We start from the raw sequence: 19,189 nt of genomic DNA on the forward strand, positions 1-19,189 counted from the left end.
TCAACGGGGAATTCTAAGAAACAAACCAGTGCAATTATTCAAGGTCCAGACAGCCGTTGTGATTCAAAGTGGTGCCCAGTCATATCCTAGCAAAGGTGGAAACTCTACCACCAGCATCTCAGGAGCCACCATGCAAAATTTGGTTGTAGCAGCAGTAGCAATAAAAGTAAAGGTAAAGGGACCCCTGACCATTAGGTACAGTCGTGGCTGACTCTAGGGTTGCGGCGCTCATCTCACTTTATTGGCCGAGGGAGCCGGAGTACAGCTTCCAGGTCATGTGGCCAGCAGGACTAAGCCGCTTCTGGCGAACCAGAGCAGCGCACGGAAACGCCGTTTACCTTCCCGCCGGAGCGGTACCTATTTATCTACTTGCACTTTGACGTGCTTTTGAACTGCTAGGTGGGCAGGAGCAGGGACTGAGCAACGGGAGCTCACCTCGTCACGGGGATTCGAACCGCCAACCTTCTGATCGGGAAGTCCTAGGCTCTGTGGTTTAACCCACAGCGCCACCCTTGTCCCTAGCAGCAGCAGTAGTAATTTTATTATTTATACCCCACCCATCTGGCTGTGATTCCTTAAGAGGTCTCCACATGCAGAGGGAAGATAAAAGACAAATGGCTCTGCAAAATGTATAGTAGGTGATGGCAGCAATAAAATCCATTTAGAAAACGAAAACAAATGGGGTTCTGATTCTCATGCTGGGGAAGGAAGCTCCCCCTGCAAGATTGGCCCAGCCTCTGGATTCCTGCCTGTGCAAAAGAGGCTTTTCCTTTAAGTTCCAGATCCTCAGATTATTATTGTTATTATAATTATTGTATGCTGCCCATCTGACTAGGTTGCTCCCAGCCACTCTGGGCGGCTCCCAACAGAGTATTAATAGCACAACAAAACACCAAACATTATAAAGTTCCCTAAGCAGGGCTTCCCAAATTCAGAGCTTCAGGAGCTCCTTTCTTAAAATCAAGCAGCCTCTGCCTAGCCCCTGAACAACTCCGCCCTAGAAATTCCTAGGGAATTTCTGCTCCCATTACCATTATTGAGTTAAGGCTTGAAAGCTTCTCGTTGGCAATTAATGCTGACAGATGGTCTCCCCCCCCCCCCCCCGCTTCTTGGCGGTTCCTACTCGGAAGTATCCCCTCCTGAATGCTGGCCAGGTATCTGGGGGGAGCTTAATGACACAGAGCCTATGGGATGTCGGAGCGCTTGAGTGCTTGTTTCCTGGATTCCTCCTCCAATGAGGTCATTCTGCCTCTCCTTCCCTCCCCTTCGCTTTCTCCTCTGAAATGCTCCCCACCTGTCACTTTCCCTCCCGGTTTCTCTAATGACCAAATAAGTTCTCTGTGTGTGTGTGTGTTTATACGCATTAGATAGCACATCTTGCAAGAGGAAATTAAAATCGGCTGCTTAGCTTAATGACTTTGAGGGTGTGGGAGGGAGAACTTGCGGGATAATTCAGGAGGAGGAGAGAGACATCATCTCAGTCTATCAGCAGCAGCAGCAACAACAACAGCAAATATATCACATCTATCCTCCCAATTCCCTGGGACGCGGGGGGGGGGGCACTGTGGTCTAAACCACAGAGCCTAGGGCTTGCCAATCAGAAGGTTGGTGGTTCGAATCCCCGTGACGGGGTGAGCTCCTGTTGCTCGGTCGCTGCTCCTGCCAACCTAGCAGTTCGAAAGCACGTCAAAGTGCAAGTAAATAAATAGGTACCGCTCCGGCGGGAAGGTAAACGGCGTTTCCGTGCGCTGCTCTGGTTCGCCAGAAGCGGCTTAGTCATGCTGGCCACATGACCTGGAAGCTGTCTGTGGACAAACGCTGGCTCCCTTGGCCAGTAAAGTGAGATGAGCGCCGCAACGCCAGAGTTGTCCGCAACTGGACCTAATGGTCAGGGCTCCCTTTACCTATCCTCCCAATTGCTCAAGTGGTTGCGTACTTCTCCCCAGTTTCTCTTCCTGCCTTTGACACGTTAGGATGGGGCAGGTCACTCACCACCACTTAGGGCAGGGATCAGCAAGGTTTATCTTGCATGTGATTTTTGGCACGTGCGCAAACACAATTTTCGGCATCTGTGCAGACGCGATTTTCAGCGCCACGGAAGCTAGTTCCCACACCTCGCTGCACCGGTTTAATGCAGCATGCGAGCGGAACCTTGGTTCTGGGGCGGTTCGTGGGCCGATCAAACAACCTCCGCATGCCGCTTCCTGCCCATGGGCCTTAGGTTGCTGACCCCTGACTTAGGGTCTTTTAATACCTCCCAAATTGGTACAGCTTTTTCTTGGAGGGGAAAACCCAAGCTGAAGCTGGCATTCTTTTGTGGAGTGCGCAGATAATTTGTTGTTAGTTTCCGCACAGGATTTGGGAGACACTTGCACAACGCCACAAAAAAAACAAAAAAAAAAAAAACTTGGTGGGTTTTGGGATGTGAGTCCAGTGCCTTTTTTCCAGGGGCACTCAAGTGTGCGCAATACCATTCATCTCTCCCCTCCCTGCAAAAAAGAGAGGCAATTTTAACAGTCTGCTCCTTTTGCAGCAAAAGGAAAAAGAAAAGGTCTGCAAGGTATTAAGCCATTCCGGATTTAACGCTTCTTTTTTCCTCCTGAGCGGGAACTTTTTACCGCTCAGATATTTGAAAAAAGAGAAGAGGAACAATATACCCAAGCCCTCCTCCAACGGCTTCAATATCTTTGAAACCGAGCCACGTTCCGTAGCTTTGGGTTCCTGCCGCTCTTGAGTGTGTGTCTAAGAAATATTATTATTATTTCAAAAATAGCTGTGTGTGCTTTTCCAGGCAGAACAAACAGGTCTTTGTGAGCCAAGTGTCGTGCTCAGAGAGGGCTCTCAGAATGCAGGGTTTTTCCTCCCTTCCATGTCTGCGTTACGTTACCGCCAGCTAGCCTGGCCACACTTTCCCCCCTGCTACAAACGGAGGGTTTTCTTTTCAGATTTATTTTGGAGCCCAGATTTATTTTGGAGTCCAAAACTACCTTCCCTGCAACCCCCACCTCCATAGGACCTCCATAGACCGCTGGAAATCTGCCCTTGCTCCTTCTTAATGTATTTTGCACAGACCCCACTTTCTCTGGCAGAGTCACACCCGCTGCCTGCTATGAAACGTGATTTCCTTCTGCGGTCTCTGCTGGGTAGACCCTGTTGCCTGTGGTGTGATGAGGTAGGGTGTGTGCAAGGGAACTTGCTTCCTGGCCAAGTTTGGAAAATTCCAGCTGAATTGAAAATCTCCACTGAAACAGGAGTTTGGGGACATCTGGAACGGTGTCACCCGGAATGGTTCATTGAATTGTGCAGGATTCTGGTTGGATTCCAAGCCCCAGTTCAAAGTTCTGCTTCTTAATTCTTTTTCTCCCGCTTGCGAAAGATGGAGGGATCCCTCTGTCTAGAAGAGGCATTCTCTCCTGAGAGCAAGGGAATGCTGCATATTTAGCTGAGATTCCTGCATTGCAGGGGGTTGGGCTAGATGACCCTTGGGTCCCTTCTAACTTTACAATTCTATGATATATTTTTTCTAGACCCCAGGGATGGGCAACTTCCCTGCAGGGGCTGCTAGACTTGGCTGGTGGTCAGGGACCAAGGGCTTAGGAGTTCATATGTAAAGCGTCTGGAAAGTCTGATTTTCAAATTATGTGCAATTTTCTCCCGTTATAGCTCTGCTCCAGAGCGAATGGCACCAAGCGCCTAATGTGAGGTTTACAGTCAGTTTCCGACTTGAGTTGAAATTACTATTCATGCTGCTAATAACATGTTTATTATTAAATTGTATATTTTTAAAAAATTAAATTTGTGTACCACTCTATATGCCTGCAGGTCTCAGTGCGGTTCACAAGATAAAATCACAATATATATATATTTTTTAAAAAACAGAACAAGAACAACCTAATAACGCCCCCCCCCCAAACCCCAACTTTAAAAGGGCATTGGATGGCAATCAGCCAAAGGCCTGATTAAAGAGGAACATTTTTGCCTGGCATCTAAAGTTGCAAAATGAAGGCGCCAGGTGAGCCTCCCTGGGGAGAGCGTTCCACAAAAGGGGAGCCATCACAGAGAAGGCCCTGTTCTCGTGTTGCCACCCTCTGGATCTCTCATGGAGGAGGCACACAAAGAAAGGCCTCAGAAGATGATCTCAGGGTCCTGGCAGGTTCCTATGGAAAGAGACAGTCCCTGTGGTCCTGAGCCATTTAATACCAATTCTTTTGACAATATATCTACAATTTGTATCACCAAAAATAGTCAGTAACTGTAATTTTGGGCAGCAAGCTGCCGTTTCTTTAGTAATATTATTTCTTCCAAAATTAAGTTCCAGCAATCTTGCACCAAAATACATTCCCACATTGAATGATAACACGCGGCAAGTTTATCGCGACCCCTCCAACAATTAGCCGACACGGGAGAGAACATTTTCTTTGATTATTGCACATGGATTTGTGGTTGTTTTTTTTAACGGAAGAGTCAGCCGCCTTGAACATTCCTCTCTGCGGAGGCACAGATTTATTCTCATGGATTTGCATAAACAGAGAGCTTTGAGGTGGATATCCTCCAAGCCAGTTGCTGTCTTTTGGCTCCCTCCTTGCCTTGGGAAGATGGAAATATCTGGTGCAGATGGAGCCTCTCCTTTGCTGCTCGCTAAGCAGGTTATGTTTCCACCATTGCGACCAGAGAAACAAGACGGGGGAGGTTGGGTGGAGGGGAGGAGACACACAGCAGTTTAATAGGAGCCTGTGTGCCTTCTGTTCCGATCTCTCTATTCCCCCCACACCAAAAACTAGGAAGAGTCTGGTTGAAGATAAGAGGGGTGTGACTTTTCCTTTCGGTCTCCTTATTTCAGTGCCTTGTCAGTGGCCCAAATATAGTCAGAAATCTGTATTGCGGGCTGGTCTTAGGAAGATGTTCCATCTTCAGGCATGGCAGTAAGCGCAGCTGCATTTTGCCAGGGAGTGTGGTGGAGTCTCCTTCCTTGGAGGTCTTTAAGCAGAGGCTTGACAACCATATGTCAGGAGTGCTCTAATGGTGTTTCCTGTTTGGCAGGGGGTTGGACGCGATGGCCCTTGTGGTCTCTTGCAACTCTATGATTCTATGTAAAAGCTGGCTGAGTTAAAACAAGAAAGTCAAACTCCATTTTCTCTCTCTCTTTCTCTCCTCTTAGCTGGAAAGAGGCGACTTCCTCTCGGAAGAATGGCGGGAGAGGATCGCAAACACAAGGTACGGCGCTCTGTCTTTTAACACGGATCCTCCCCCTCCCGGCACAGAATGGGGTACGCCTGCTTGTCCTGCCCCCACTTCTTATTCATTGGATGCTAGATATTGCCCCTGTCTCATTTCTTTGCGAGGAGAGAGTGCTGGGTTGCTTAGGGCATCTTGCTCAGGGGCTCACCTGGCTAGTGGTGGCCGTGGTGGTTCCTATTTAACTGTCCTTCACCCTAAGATCCCAGGGCAGGTTAAAGCAGTTACAGTGGTGCCTCGCAAGACGAAAAGAATCCGTTCCGCGAGTCTCTTCGTCTTGCAGTTTTTTCGTCTTGCGAAGCAAGCTCATTAGAGGCTTAGCGGATCAGCTGATAAGCGGCTTAGCGGCTTGGGGAAAAGGGGGGGGGGAAAGGGAAAAAACCCCGCAGGAACTCACAAGACATTTTCGTCTTGCGAAGCAAGCCCGTAGGAAATTCGTTTTGCGAAGCACCTCCAAAACGGAAAACCCTTTCGTCTAGCGGGTTTTCCGTCTTGCGAGACATTCGTCTTGCGGGGCACCACTGTAAAACGGTTTGGAACAACTCACGGCCACAAAGAGATGTGGGTCCTAAAAATATGGACTTCGGGTGTCAAAGGTCTGGGGCAAAAACCTGTGTTTCCTCCAGAAGCTGTGTGCTGAAGGTTCCAATAAGAATAAGAATAATTTTATACCCCGTGACCCAGGGATGCGGGTGGCGCTGTGGGTAAAACCTCAGAGCCTAGGACTTGCTGACCGTATGGTCGGCGGTTCAAATCCCCGAGGCGGGGTGAGCTCCCAGCTCCTGCCCACCTAGCAGTTCGAAAGCACTCTTAAGTGCAAGTAGATAAATAGGTACCGCTTTATAGCGGGAAGGTAAACGGCGTTTCCGTGTGCGGCGCTGGTGCCGGCTCGCCAGCTGCAGCTTCGTCACGCTGGCCACGTGACCCGGAAGTGTCTCCAGACAGCGCTGGCCCCTGGCCTCTTAAGTGGGATGGGAGCACAACCCTAGAGTCGGACACGACTGGCCCGTACGGGCAGGGGTACCTTTACCTTTTTAAACCCCGTGCACCTGGCTGGGTTTCCCCAGGCACTCTGAGTGGCCTCCAGCACATATGAAAACTTAATAAAACATTGAACATTAAACATTTCCCAATACAGGGCTGCCTTCAGGTGTCTTCTAAAAGTTGTGTAGTCATTTGTCTCATTGACATCTGATGGGAGCGCATTCCACAGAGTGGGTGCCACCACCGGGAAGGCCCTCTGCCTGGTTGCTTGGAGCTTCACTTCTCGCCTAGGGTTAGGGAACTGCCAGAAGGCCCTTGGAGCTGGACCTCAGTGTCCAGGCTGGTGCCTCTCTGTGGGGAAGGAGTTACACAGCTTTGGGGCCACTGCTGAGAAGGCCCTCTCTGCTGGGGCAGCCACTACCCCTGAACTTCTGAGGGAGGTGGAACTGCCAAGAGGGCCTCTTCTGCTGATCTCGGCACCTGAGAGGGTCTGTAGAGAAGGAAGTGAGCTTTCAGGTACTAAAACTGGTGAGAATGGGAAGTGTCAGGCTTGGATTTGTGTGACCAGGACATATTTAATGCTTTTAAAAAACCCAGACCATGTTGCTTGGAGCACCGCTGAATTGCATCAGCATTTCCATGTGATTGGTCTTTTCTTCTAAGGTATTTTACAAATGCGGAACACATTCCCCTGTATTTTCTGGGGTGGCTTTAGTGAAACACATGTGAGAGTTGAAAGCTATGTTATGCCTTGCCTTGCCAACAAAGTACTGTATTTTTGGCCCCATAGGGCGCACCTAGTTTTCAGAGGGGGGGAAATCAAGGAAAAAATATGACACACACACACCCGCAGCCCTGCTTTTGTGGGAGGTGGCGGAATTCCCCCACCTCCCGCAAAAGCCCACAGGAGCCGCGTGCGACTCCTGCGGGCTTTTCGACCAGGAGGGAGAAGGGACTGAAACGGCCAGTCAGTCCCTTGTCCCTCCTTGGGGAAAAGCCCCCAAGAGCGGCGTGCTCTTTAAAGGCTGCGCAGCTCTTGTGGGCTTTTCTATGAGGTGGGGGAATTCCCCCACCTCATAGAAATGCCCGCAGAAGCCACGCACCCTTTAAAGAGCACGCCGCTCCTGCGGGCTTTTCAACTCAGCTTGTGGGGCTGGAGATGAGGGGAAGCGTTGCTTTTCCCCACCGCCAGCCTCAAAGAGCAGACTCTCCTGGCTTCAGCGAAAGCAACGCGACGCCTCCAGAGCGCAGGCTTCGGAGGCTTCGCGTTGCTATCGCTGAAGCCAAGGAGTCTGCATTTGGCCCGTAGGACGCACACACATTTCCCCTTCATTTTTGGAGGGGGAAAAGTGCGTCCTATAGGGCGAAAAATACGGTGCATGTGTGCGTACGCACACACACACACATGCACCCTTCCCCCCACCCCTTGCAGCAAAAGCAAGACCGTGTGTGTCCATGTTTTACTAAAACTCCTCTTACCTTCCAGTGTTATTTTTGTGAATAACTTTGCCTTTGGACCTGAAGTGGATCATCAGCTGAAGGAGCGATTTGCAAACATGAAGGAAGGTAATGAGTTGCGTCCTCTCCACCCGCCTCTCCACTCTTGGGATGAAGTTGTGCTTTTTCAGTTGTGTGGTGGCAGCAGCGAGTATGTTCTTTGTATGTTGGAGGTGGCTGTTCTGCCCGCAGTAAACGGGCTTCCTAGAACGGATATAGGCAGGGGCAACTGATGTTGTGTTTCTAGATGTCCCTGAACGCTGGCTCCCTTCAGCCAGCACAGCCAAAGCTCAGGGAGCTATAGCTCATAGATATATTAATGGGGACCCTTGCAATCTGGGAATCACAGCTAAAGAATCCCACTAAACCTCTGTTTAAAACCCTCCATTGTAGGAGAGTTTGCTACCTTCCAAGGGAGTCCGTTGTACTCTCAAGCAGTTGTTAACACCAGGAGGTTGTTTAGCTAGAATCTCGTTTCTTGCAATCTGAATCTGTTGGTTTGGCAGCAGAAAGCAAGCTTGCTCCACCTTTCAGATCTTTGAAGGTGGCCATCCTATCCCCTCTCAGTCTCTTCTTTTTCCAGGCTAAATGTGCCTAACTCCTTCAACTGTTCTTCATAAGGCTTGGTTTCCAGACCCTTGATCATCTTGGTCTCCCTCCTCTGCCCACCTTCTAGCTTGTCAGCAACCTTTTCAGCCCCCCCCATCCTGTTCCCACAGTGGCTAGCCACTTCCTCTCACCCTCTCTTAAAACAGCCGCTATCCGTCCTTGTCTTTGTCCTTCAACAGAAAACTGGCTCAGGTTGATCTCACCTTGTAAAAATTATAACAACCCACAAATGAGGACTTGACACCTGCTCTTGAAATGCGATCTGGTGGCCTTGAATGAGTCCTGTGGCTGTGAAACTCCCTCCCAGGGGCTTCTGTTTTAGCCTGCCAGGCTTCTTCGATCTCATGGGTGTAGTCACAGGGAGCAGTTCTCTTCCACAGGTGTCGGGCAAAAGCTTTGTTCTCTTCTCACCCTTTGTCTTGGGATTTTCCTTCCACCCCAGTTGGGTGATTTGGGCCCAATTCTTTGTGTGTGCATGTGCAATTTTTAACTGAATTTTATATAGGGTGAGTTCTTTAAAAGACACCCCATGGGTACTGATTATACACGTTCCACGGGGCCTCTTTTAAAAGACTCACCCTGTATTAAAACCAAAAATGCCAGTTTTTAAGTACGTACAGTGGTACCTCGGGTTAAGTACTTAATTTGTTCCGGAGGTCTGTTCTTAACCTGAAACTGTTCTTAACCTGAAGCACCACTTTAGCTAATGGGGCCTCCCGCTGCCGCTGTGCGATTTCTGCTCTCATCCTGAAGCAAAGTTCTTAACCTGAAGCACTATTTCTGGGTTAGCGGAGTCTGTAACCTGAAGCGTATGTAACCTGAAGCGTACGTAACCCGAGGTACCACTGTATATCACAATATTACACATTCTGGCAGATCTGTGACAATGTTTTTCTCTCTAGTGAAATGACCGAGTAATAGAAAAATACCATAGCTATACAACTAAAAAAACCAAGATGACTATTAACCCATCTGGCAGAATAATATAGGAAGATTGATGTAACAAAAAGCAGAAGGCTGCATTTGGCTGGCATTTTTTTTAAATATACAAATCGGCATCCAGAATAAATCTCCCTCTGACGCAGTGTTGGAAACTCTGATAAAAAAAGCTAGGTGCCAAGTGGCTCCTGAAACCAAGATTACAGTTGCCAAAATGCAATGCCTAGTTACCTCTTTTGGGGCAAGACGGCTCTAAAGTCTTATTTTCTGAATGAAGGACTGACTGTGATTGATTATCATTTAAGCATCTGGCTAGTTCAGAGGACAACCTTGAGCCAGGTTAAGAGCTCTGAGAATTTAAAGAAGAAAAGTCACTTGAGCCAGGGACAGTCCGCACATCTATTGGCCTATTCCATCCTCTTTCTCTTAGTGGTGGCTGCCCCAGCTCAGGCTGCACAGAGAAAGCATTTTGGTTCCAGAAATTATTTCTGATTGCGCAGATGAAATACAACGGATAGAATTCTACAGAATGTTGTTGTTGTTGAATCGTTTAGTTGTGTCTGACTCTTCGTGACCCCCTGGACCAGAGCACGCCAGGCACTCCTGTCTTCCACTGCCTCCCGCAGTTTGGTCAAACTCATGTTGGTAGCTTCGAGAACGCTATCCAACCATCTCGTCTCATCTTTTTTATCTCATATATCCTATCCCAAAATACCCTCGGCTTTCTTACAAGTCCAGCACCTACATATGGGGGGGGGGGGGTGACACCAATTTGCTTGTTTACTTCCAGCAGTTTGCTTCCAGCAGTTAGAACACTGTCCCACCATCTCGTCCTCTGTTGTCCCCTTCTCCTTGTGCCCTCCATCTTTCCCAACATCAGGGTCTTTTCCAGGGAGTCTTCTCTTCTCATGAGGTGGCCAAAGTCTTGGAGTCTCAGCTTCAGGATCTGTCCTTCCAGTGAGCACTCCTTCCAGTGAGCACTGATTTCCTTAAGAATGGAATTCTACAGGAAGGGGAATTACAGTCCTGTTCCAGTCATCCCCAGGCATGCACCTCCAGATGGTGGAGATACCAGGCACCATTGTGGCGCCCAGGCATGTTCACTTGGTTGCAGGTGGTCAAAAGCCAGGAGCAAAAGGCGCCTGGCGCCTGGCTAATTTCAAACACGGCTCTCACGTCGGTGAGATTTTGCCAGAAGCCGCTGTGGCTAGGGCTGGGCCCAGTTTACTAGGGCTGATCTGAATGTTCATGTGTGTGCCTGTGTGTGCCTGTGGTTCGGCTGCTCCAAGATTTATTGCTTGAAAGCTTTCACAATGTTTTTTTGTTCCCCTTTTTTGCTCTTCCTCTCCCTCATTCAGCTCTTCAGACAAAAGGTCTAGCTTTAGATGTGGCAAGTGTTCATGTCCTCTGTATTGCTGTATTTACCTGTGCTGTTGTTGTTTTTAAAAAAGACCGCAAGTACACTTAATTGGTGAATATGGTTCACTAGGCTGGGGGGGCGCTGCTGCAGAACGCCACCGGGCTCTGCCCGCCCTTCTCTGCCCTCGGTATAGAGAGCAATTAGCCTGTGACCTAAAAGGAAACAATTAATATGAGGCATTAGGGAAGCTTTCTTGAGCCTTGTAAATCACTTCAGAGGTTATTTGGGTTGGGTAGGGGATCCCTTATCTTAAGATGTCAAGGCCGGACTTCTAATGCCCACAATTCATATACAACCACCCATGCAACTTGGTGAGTCGGGGGGGGGGGGGAGTTAAGACGGTTTACGTGCAGCGCTCATGAACCTCCCTGATGGTAAGATTGTCAAAACGGTTATTAACACGAAATCAAAAGTGCAGGCGGAAAAGAAAGAGGGAAAACATGATTAGAGGTGGCAGAGCGGCAGTAGCAATACCGTGTTTCCGAAATTAATAGAGAGCAGATAATGTAGAAGAATCAATGCAGCACGAAAAGCCTTTTTTGTTTTGCAATTTAGGGGGGGGGGGAGAGTGTGGCACATATCTGAAATTGACCCGTAAGGAATGGAATCCCACCCGATGGCAGGGAAATGTTCCAGGTCCTGGAAATGTGTCATTGCAAGTTCTTGTCTCTGCAGTCCACCTATTCCTGCACCGCAGGGAGAGAGGGCCAACTCTTCAGTTTCTTGGCCAAATGCATTCTCTCTGTGGTTTGTTTACTTTTGACTATATTCCCTGCCTTTTGTTTGCTGTTGCTTTTTGATTTTACGTTAGCAAGGAACAGTGATTGGGGGAAAGGTCTTGCCTTTTTGACATAAGAAGGCACAAATTTGACCTGTGCCCTTTCCACTGCTTTAGGGTAACTAACGAGGGGGCTCTGCTCCTGCTTTTTCCCCTGACAGGTGGCCAGATTGTATCCTCGAAACCTTTTGCACCATTGAACTTTAGAATAAACAGTCGAAACTTGAGTGGTAAGATTAATCTCTCTCTCTCTCTCCCTATTTTAAAAGTGTGTTAGGTTTTGAACTGAGCGTGAGGAGCTGGGTGTGCAGCCTTTGTGCCTGCTCCCTCGGATGTCCCTGGGCTTGAACTTGTTGGAAGATAATGCCGAGGCCTTGTGCCTTCCCCCAGTGCAGCGTCACCCGGGATTCATCACTCCGGTCTCCCGTCACACTGATGCGACCCATATCCTCCAGGGACATGAGCACACGACTAGCAGAGTCCAAAATAGAAGCGTTAGCTTTGGGGTGTAACATCTAATCCTTATTTATTGCAATGAAATCAAACACAACAGTACAAAGTAAACAGGGCTCCTCTTTCTCTCTCTTCCTTGGAGAGAACGCTGAAACGAAACATCGCTGTGAGAGAACAGTGGGAGGAAGGGAGCAAACAGAGTATCTCCCTTTCCTCTTATATAGCTCTAACAATCAGCAGCTGAAATGCATTACATACAGACACGTGGTCCAACAATCCTATAACTGCAGCCTAGGGAGGGGTGAAATCCTAACAGAACTCCCATCATCTAAGAAGAGGCATCTCTGTTCCCAGCAAGGGATGCCTGTTCTAAATAGAGGCATTCCTAGAATGACAATACTTGGAGAGACGCAGGTTCCCCATCTCTGCTCTAAGAAAAGGCATTCCGTCTTCTCAAGAGGGAATGATACCGCAACCAATGCTAATTCTTAGGTCGGGACAGGAAATGTCTGTGTGTCTGATCCCTCTGCCAGATGTTGTCAGGACAGGGTTCCCCCAACTTGGGCCTCCAGTTGTTTTTTGGTACTACAACTCCCATCATCCCTAGCTAGCAAGACCAGTGGTCAGGGATGATGGGAATTGTAGTCCCAAAACAACTGGAGGCCTCCATTTGGGAAACCCTGTGTCTCAAATCGCAGCATCCCTGACCGTTGACCTTCTACTCAGCCAGACCTAGAGATGCCCGATCTTTGGTGTATGGAAACAGGCTTTTGTTTTTTTAAAGAACATAAGAAGAGCTTGCAGGATCAGGCCAATTCTTGTCCGGCGTCCTGTTCTTGCAGCGAGACGCCTGTGGGAACCCTGCAAGCAGGACCCCAACCCAAGAGCTCTCTCGCCTTTACTGGAGCTGGCATTCACTTACTGCTTCCGGCCATTGTGGCTTGGCAGTCTTCTCCCCCCGTCAATTTGCCCCCCAGTCCTCCTTGAAAGCCGTCTAAGTTGCTGTCCACTCCTGGCTCCTGTGGGAATGAGTTCCCTAGTGAAACCGCACGAAGGGTGGGGTGTGACTCTGAAACGTGCTCCATGGCTGGGCACTCCTGTTTCCTCTTTAACCCTCTCCCATCTTTCTCCTCCCCCAAAAGATATCGGCACTATTATGAGAGTCGTAGAACTGTCACCACTCAAAGGGTCTGTCTCATGGACTGGGAAACCTGTTTCTTACTACCTGCATACTATCGATCGGACCATAGTGAGTAGCTGCAGTGGGTGGGTGGGAGGGGGGCTGTCCGTGAGGGCGTGTGTGTGTAAGTGTGAATAAGTTTGTGTATTAATTTGTTTGCAAATGGCAGTGGTGAGCATCATCAGCCTAATTTTATCGTGCATTTTTAAAAAAAATATTTGTTTTCATGGTACAGAAAATAATTTGAATGTTTTATGTAGTTTTTATGTAGTTTTTATGTAGTTTTATGTAGTTTCATGGTAGTTTTATGTGGTTTTTATGTAGTTTTTCAATTTCATTGTTCCGCAAGGGACAATGACAATAAAGATATCGTATCGTATCGTATTGTAATTTATGTATTCAGTAAACCTTTGCCGTATATTATAAAAGGAATATGGATTGTGTTTGCCCTTTGCCCCTCTCACCTGGCATGTTAGTTTCTCAGCCACTGCTATTGACCCTACTCTGCTATACCAAGAATCAACATTCAGCCAAGAATCAAATGTTGTGCATTTGTGTTCATGGTGGGATCAGGAAAGGGCGTGTTACTATTTTGTTGTTTTGGTTTAATTATTTACTTGTGTTTTATTTTGTATTTCATTCTGTGAACCGCCCAGAGATCTTTGTTGGAGGGCAGCATATAAATTTAATAAATATATACAGTAAAAATAAAAGGGGTGGGAGGGGGCAGCAGCAAGCGAAATCCACAAACCACCTTCCGCAGAGAATTAGAATTATGGAATTGTCAAGCTGGAAGGGACCCCCAAAGTTCCTGGGTGCTCTGCATAAGGACCCTGACGCCTCTCTTTTGCATTTATTTATTTATTTAGTTGGATTGCAGCCTTTTATCTTTGGTGGTTTTAGGTGGCAGGTTCCCCTCCCCCCCCCCCCCCGCTGCCCTGTTTGTTGCTTCTCGCGGTTCCTAAGAACACAGTGTCTGCAGTTTCCCGTTGTTCAGTCATTGCACTGTGATTGTGGTCCATCAACACAAGTTCTGTCCGCTTCTTAGACTCTGCTTTCTGTAAACTATTTTGAGAGTGGTGGGTTTTTTTCCCCGCTTTTGCTTTTTTACAATCAAGTCCTACATAAATTTCGTAGGAAAAAATAAACAAGACTTCTCATTTTGTTGGTCCCAAGTCGCTAAAAGAGCCAATGCTGGTGTGATGATATTTTAAGGGCGGGTTCTTGGTGCAGTTTTTAGGGAGACGATGCCTGAATGCTCCTTTGAAACACCTGGAACATCTGAGGAGGTTTATTCAATTATTTATTATACTGATCTATTTTTCTTGTCGTTGCTATTTAGCTTGAAAACTACTTCTCTAGTCTCAAAAATCCAAAACTCAGGGTAAGTGGCATAACAATAGCTGTTTTACTTTTTAAGCCTAATTGCAGTCGTGGAAACTTCAGAGTAGCACAGCCTCTCCGAGACACGTAACGCGGGTGCAAAAGCACTCTTCTCCCGTGGCTGGTATGCATGGAATCATGGAGCTGGAGGAAACCCTAAGGAATCATCTGGGCCAGTATTTCCCACACTGTTGTTGGACCACAACTCCCATGATCCCTAGCTAGCAGGACCAGTGGTCAGGGGTGATGGGAATTGTAGTCCCAAAACAGCTGGGGAACAAAGTGTGGAAATCCCTGATCTAGTCCAACTCCTCCAATGCAGGAACCACAGTTAAATAATTCCTGATGGAACGTCTGTTTCAAATCCTCCAGTGCCCTATGTTGGAAAGGCTGCGGGGAGATAGGCTCACATTTTCACGCACGGTGGAGTTGCCCGTTTTCAAGAGGAGAAATGACACGCTCTTCCTGTGTGTCCTCCACCTCTTATTGTTTGGAAGGAGGGGGACGTTTTCCTGTCTTTTCTCTCCCCCCCACCCCCCAGCCTTCTCCGGTCTCACGCTCTCAATGTTTACGCTCCGCAGGAGGAACAAGAGGCAGCTAGACGTCGCCAGCAACGAGAAAACAAGAGCAATACCACCACGCCAACAAAGGCCCAAGAGACCAAGGTCTGATCCCACAAATGATCTGTTGTGTGTGGGCAGTTGCAGTTTCCTAAAAGCCAGGCTCAGGCACACATCAGAGGGGCAGCATGCTTCTGGGTGGTGCTGGGGGGGGGTCCCAACATCTACAACATGATATTTCTTTAAACAAACCTTCCCACCCCCCACCCCAATTATATTTTATTAAGTTTCAACATTCCTAACATATACAATCAAAGCTTTTATTTTTGTCGACTTCCCACCCCGTTTTCCATCGTGTTGTTTCTCCCCTTCTGCTGCTCCTTCTATCTATCGAATCACAACCACAATATTATAATCTACTTACTTCTGTTGCTCATGGCTCAAATCCAGCCGTGAGTTCATCATACTGTAATATTTCTTTAAATAGTCTTTTCAAACAAGGTTTTTGTTTGAAATCGGAAGTAGAGGCGAACAAGCACCTCCCCCCAGTAACCAGCCCTTCCTATAAGTATAGCGCAAGACACTAGTCCTCATGCCTCTGGGAGCAACAGAGAGCCCTTGGGCAACTTCTCGAGGGAGGGCTTCTGCTTTTCTCGGGTTTCGTGTCTTCTTATTTATCTGCTTGTTGAACAAAGGACTATGGTGCTGAAGAAGAGGCGGCCCCCGGGGCCAACGCCATCAAAAAGCCATCTCCGTCCAAAGCCCGCAAGAAGAAGCTGAGCAAGAAGGGGAGGAAAATGGCCGGCAGGAAGCGCGGGCGCCCCAAGAAGATGAACATTGTGAGCTCAGAACGCAAGCCCAAGAGGAACCAGACGGCCCTGGAGCTCCTCCACGCTCAGACCGTTTCGCAGGCCTGCTCGTCTTCTCCTCAGGGTGAGCTGCCAAGTTGTTTGGTGTTAGCTGGCCACCCGCCACCCTTCACCTTGCGGTGTGGGCCATTATTAATTAATTGAATTTATATACCGCCCTACACCCGGAGGTCTCAGGGCGGTTCACAGAATAAAGCTAGTTTAAAAGGTGTTACTTTCCTTAAATGTGCACTTGGATTTTGCTCCTACTATATCACCAGCTAAACATCACAATATTCCGATATATCATGAAGTCTGGAATAAGGATGGAGCTGGTTTTCAACATTGTGATGTACTGATGCATCTCAGTGTCTGAAATAAGGGTGGAGCTAGGTAGAGGCATTGGCTGGCTTCACGGATTCCCCACACCCTGATCTTGTGATTCGCTGCCCCCTGCAGGAGTCAGGGGAGAGCTGAGCTGGCAGAGTTAACGGGGGGCTGCAGGAATCTAGAGTAGCATTGGCTGCTTCACATTCCCCCCCCCACATATTGTGTGTGTGTGTGTCCTGTTCCCTGAGTGGCTAGCAGTCCTGAGCCATTTACGGCTTCATAGGTAGGCTTGGTGATGAGCCCTCACCAATGTTTGACTGTATTCAACCACATCTTTCCTCCACTTGTGGTTCAAGCCATCTCCCAGCCTGTTTCCTTGCCACAAATCCACAACCTCCTGTTTTCCTTGGGTGGGGCTTCTAAAGCAAAGTGAGAAACCTAATGCCTTGCGTCATCTCCCTTTCAGATGCTTACAGGTCACCTCGTAGTCCGTATTACCAACTACCTCCTAAAGTGCAGCGGCATTCGTCAAACCAGCTGTTGGTGACCCCCACCCCGCCTGCACTCCAGAAGCTGCTAGGTAAGAGGGCTCCCCCCCCCCTCAATGAGCAGGCCAACCCACATGGCCGGTGCGGGAGGGTGTGGGTGTGTTCAGGTTTGTGCAAAAAAGGAAGTGTGAGACTTCATCAGCACCCTGGACAGCTCCATGGAGGCTTCAGGCTAGATGCTTCATATGAGCGGAGCTCAAATATTGTTTCAGCACCAGCCCTTGGGGGACTTGAATAGGATCTGTGACTCTATTTTCATTAGCACCATGGATAGCTCATATAGGACTCAGGCTAGAGATTCCATATAAAGGGAGCTCAGATATTGTTTCAGCACCAGAGGTCCTCGGACTGAGCGCTTCAATAGGAGCTGCAGATGTCTCTGAGTCGCCAGCTCATTTAAAGGAGCCTGGACCGCTGTTCTACTGAGATAGGGATGGGGGAGGCTGGTCCTGAATGCAAGGCTGTTGTTGACGATGTTCTTCTGTTCTCCATCTCCTCTGGTCTGAACGCAGATTCGTTCAAGATCCAGTACATGCAGTTCATGACGTACATGAAGACTCCTCAGTATAAAGCGAACCTTCAGCAGCTACTGGAACAGGAAAAGGTAAGGAAACAAACTTCCTTTCGGCAGCTGTGTAGGATCTTCCTTGTAAGCCTGATCAGGGAGTTTTTCTGAGTAGAAATGCAATCGCCCCTTTTGGAATTTGGAACTCAACCCTTGGCCCTGAGAAGCAACAAAGCTCTGTTGATTTAAACTCTTGCGGAAGATATAATTAGCACAGTTTTGAAAAGTAAAGCGAGAGGCTGTAATGGAATCTACAGCTGCCGCCTTGCAGCAGTTCTCAGTTTTCTTACCATTGAAGCTTGAAACAGAATGTAAAAGAAGGAACGTAAATACCGTATTTTTTGCTCTATAAGACTCCCTTTTTCCCTCCTAAAAAGTAAGGGGAAATGTGTGTGCGTCTTATGGAGCGAATGCAGGCTGCGCAGCTATCCCAGAAGCCAGAACAGCAAGAGGGATTGCTGCTTCCACTGCACAGTGATCCCTCTTGCTGTTCTGGCTTCTGAGATTCAGAATATATTTTTTCTTGTTTTCCTCCTCCAAAAACTAGGTGCGTCTTGTGGTCTGGTGCGTCTTATAGAGCGAAAAATACGGTAATTTGAGACGTTTGGAGAAACTGTAATTGTCATACAACTGTGCCTTACAACTCATGTTTGTAAAAAGGTTCATTACACATGCAGTTTTGCTTTATCTACTTACAAATCCCTTTTTGTACCATTTCTTTACACTGGATAATGTGCTGTGTGCACCTGTTAACCTTGCTGTGTTCCCACCCTCTCCTGTTCCTGCTACTGTTCTAGGAGAAGAATACTCAACTTCTGGGGAAGGCCCAACAGTTGTTTACTCACTGCCAGGCTCAGAAGGAAGAAATCAAGCGGTTGTTCCAGCAGAAACTGGATGAGGTAGGAGTGGGGGGTGGTCTGGCTGGCGGGGCAGAGGGGGGAGAGAGACAGAGAGTGCCCTCTGCAGAGCATATGGTGGTGTTGTTGTTGTTATTTACAGTGGTACCTCTGGTTACGAACTTAATTCGTTCCGGAGGTCCGTTCTTAACCTGAGGTACCACTTTAGCTAATGGGGCCTCCCGCTGCCGCCACACGATTTCTGTTCTCATCCTGAGGTACCCAAGGTACCACTTCCGAGTTAGCGGAGTCTGTAACCCAAAGTGTTTGTAACCCGAGGTACCACTGTATTAATATTTATTATACCCCAGCCACTCTGGGCGGCTTCCAGCCTATATAAAAAGATAACAAAACATCAAACATTAAAAAGCTTCCCTATACACAGCTGCCTTCAGATATATCCAGAAAGTTGTGTAGGCGTTTTTTTCCCTTGATATCTGAAGGAAGGGCATTCCACAGGGAGGATGCCACCATCGAGAAGGCCCTCTGCCTTGTTCCCTGTATCCTCGCCGTGAGGGAACTGCCAGAAGGCTCTCGAAGGAGCCTGTTATAGCTAGATTGTAACTACACATGATTATCTAGTCATTACTATCCTCCATAGCCTTACATTCAGACATTAACTGATATATCTCTCGTCACCATGGATGTGCTTTCTGCACCTGACTATTTATTAATCTGGCATATCACGTGCGTAAAACCCTCTGTCTCACTTCTCCCAAGGCCTCTGGCTGTCAGGTCTGGACCATTCTACATTCCATCTCCACTTTCCCCACTTTTTCCAAGTCCTCTGCTTAATGGGTTGATTTCCCTCTTATCCATGCCCATAACATAGCTGATCTTCCTTGCAGCTGGTATTTTTTATTTCTCTTTCCCTTCAGGCCACATCTAGATTGCACACACCAATCCCATGTCTAGCCTGGAGTCACAGTGCAGTGGTCTTTGCGCAAGCTCTACAGGGGCCCCC

General features: G+C 48.1%; 1 protein-coding gene across 5 annotated transcripts in view; it reads left to right on the forward strand.

Annotated features, from left to right (window-relative positions):
- The window catches only part of DOT1L (DOT1 like histone lysine methyltransferase), a 73,266-nt gene that overhangs the window by 29,679 nt on the left and 24,398 nt on the right, over window positions 1–19,189 (forward strand). For all 5 annotated transcript variants that reach the window (XM_081895361.1, XM_081895359.1, XM_081895360.1 and 2 more), the window contains exons 8-17: window positions 5,159–5,214; window positions 7,706–7,785; window positions 11,624–11,692; window positions 13,058–13,164; window positions 14,438–14,479; window positions 15,060–15,143; window positions 15,734–15,971; window positions 16,683–16,796; window positions 17,277–17,368; window positions 18,127–18,228. In XM_081895361.1, the coding sequence (XP_081751487.1) occupies window positions 5,159–5,214; window positions 7,706–7,785; window positions 11,624–11,692; window positions 13,058–13,164; window positions 14,438–14,479; window positions 15,060–15,143; window positions 15,734–15,971; window positions 16,683–16,796; window positions 17,277–17,368; window positions 18,127–18,228 (984 nt within the window). The remainder of the gene's footprint in view (window positions 1–5,158; window positions 5,215–7,705; window positions 7,786–11,623; window positions 11,693–13,057; window positions 13,165–14,437; window positions 14,480–15,059; window positions 15,144–15,733; window positions 15,972–16,682; window positions 16,797–17,276; window positions 17,369–18,126; window positions 18,229–19,189) is intronic.

This window comes from Podarcis melisellensis, assembly GCF_964234715.1.
Source record: "Podarcis melisellensis genome assembly, chromosome: 18".
In the NCBI taxonomy this organism is placed as follows: domain Eukaryota; kingdom Metazoa; phylum Chordata; class Lepidosauria; order Squamata; family Lacertidae; genus Podarcis; species Podarcis melisellensis.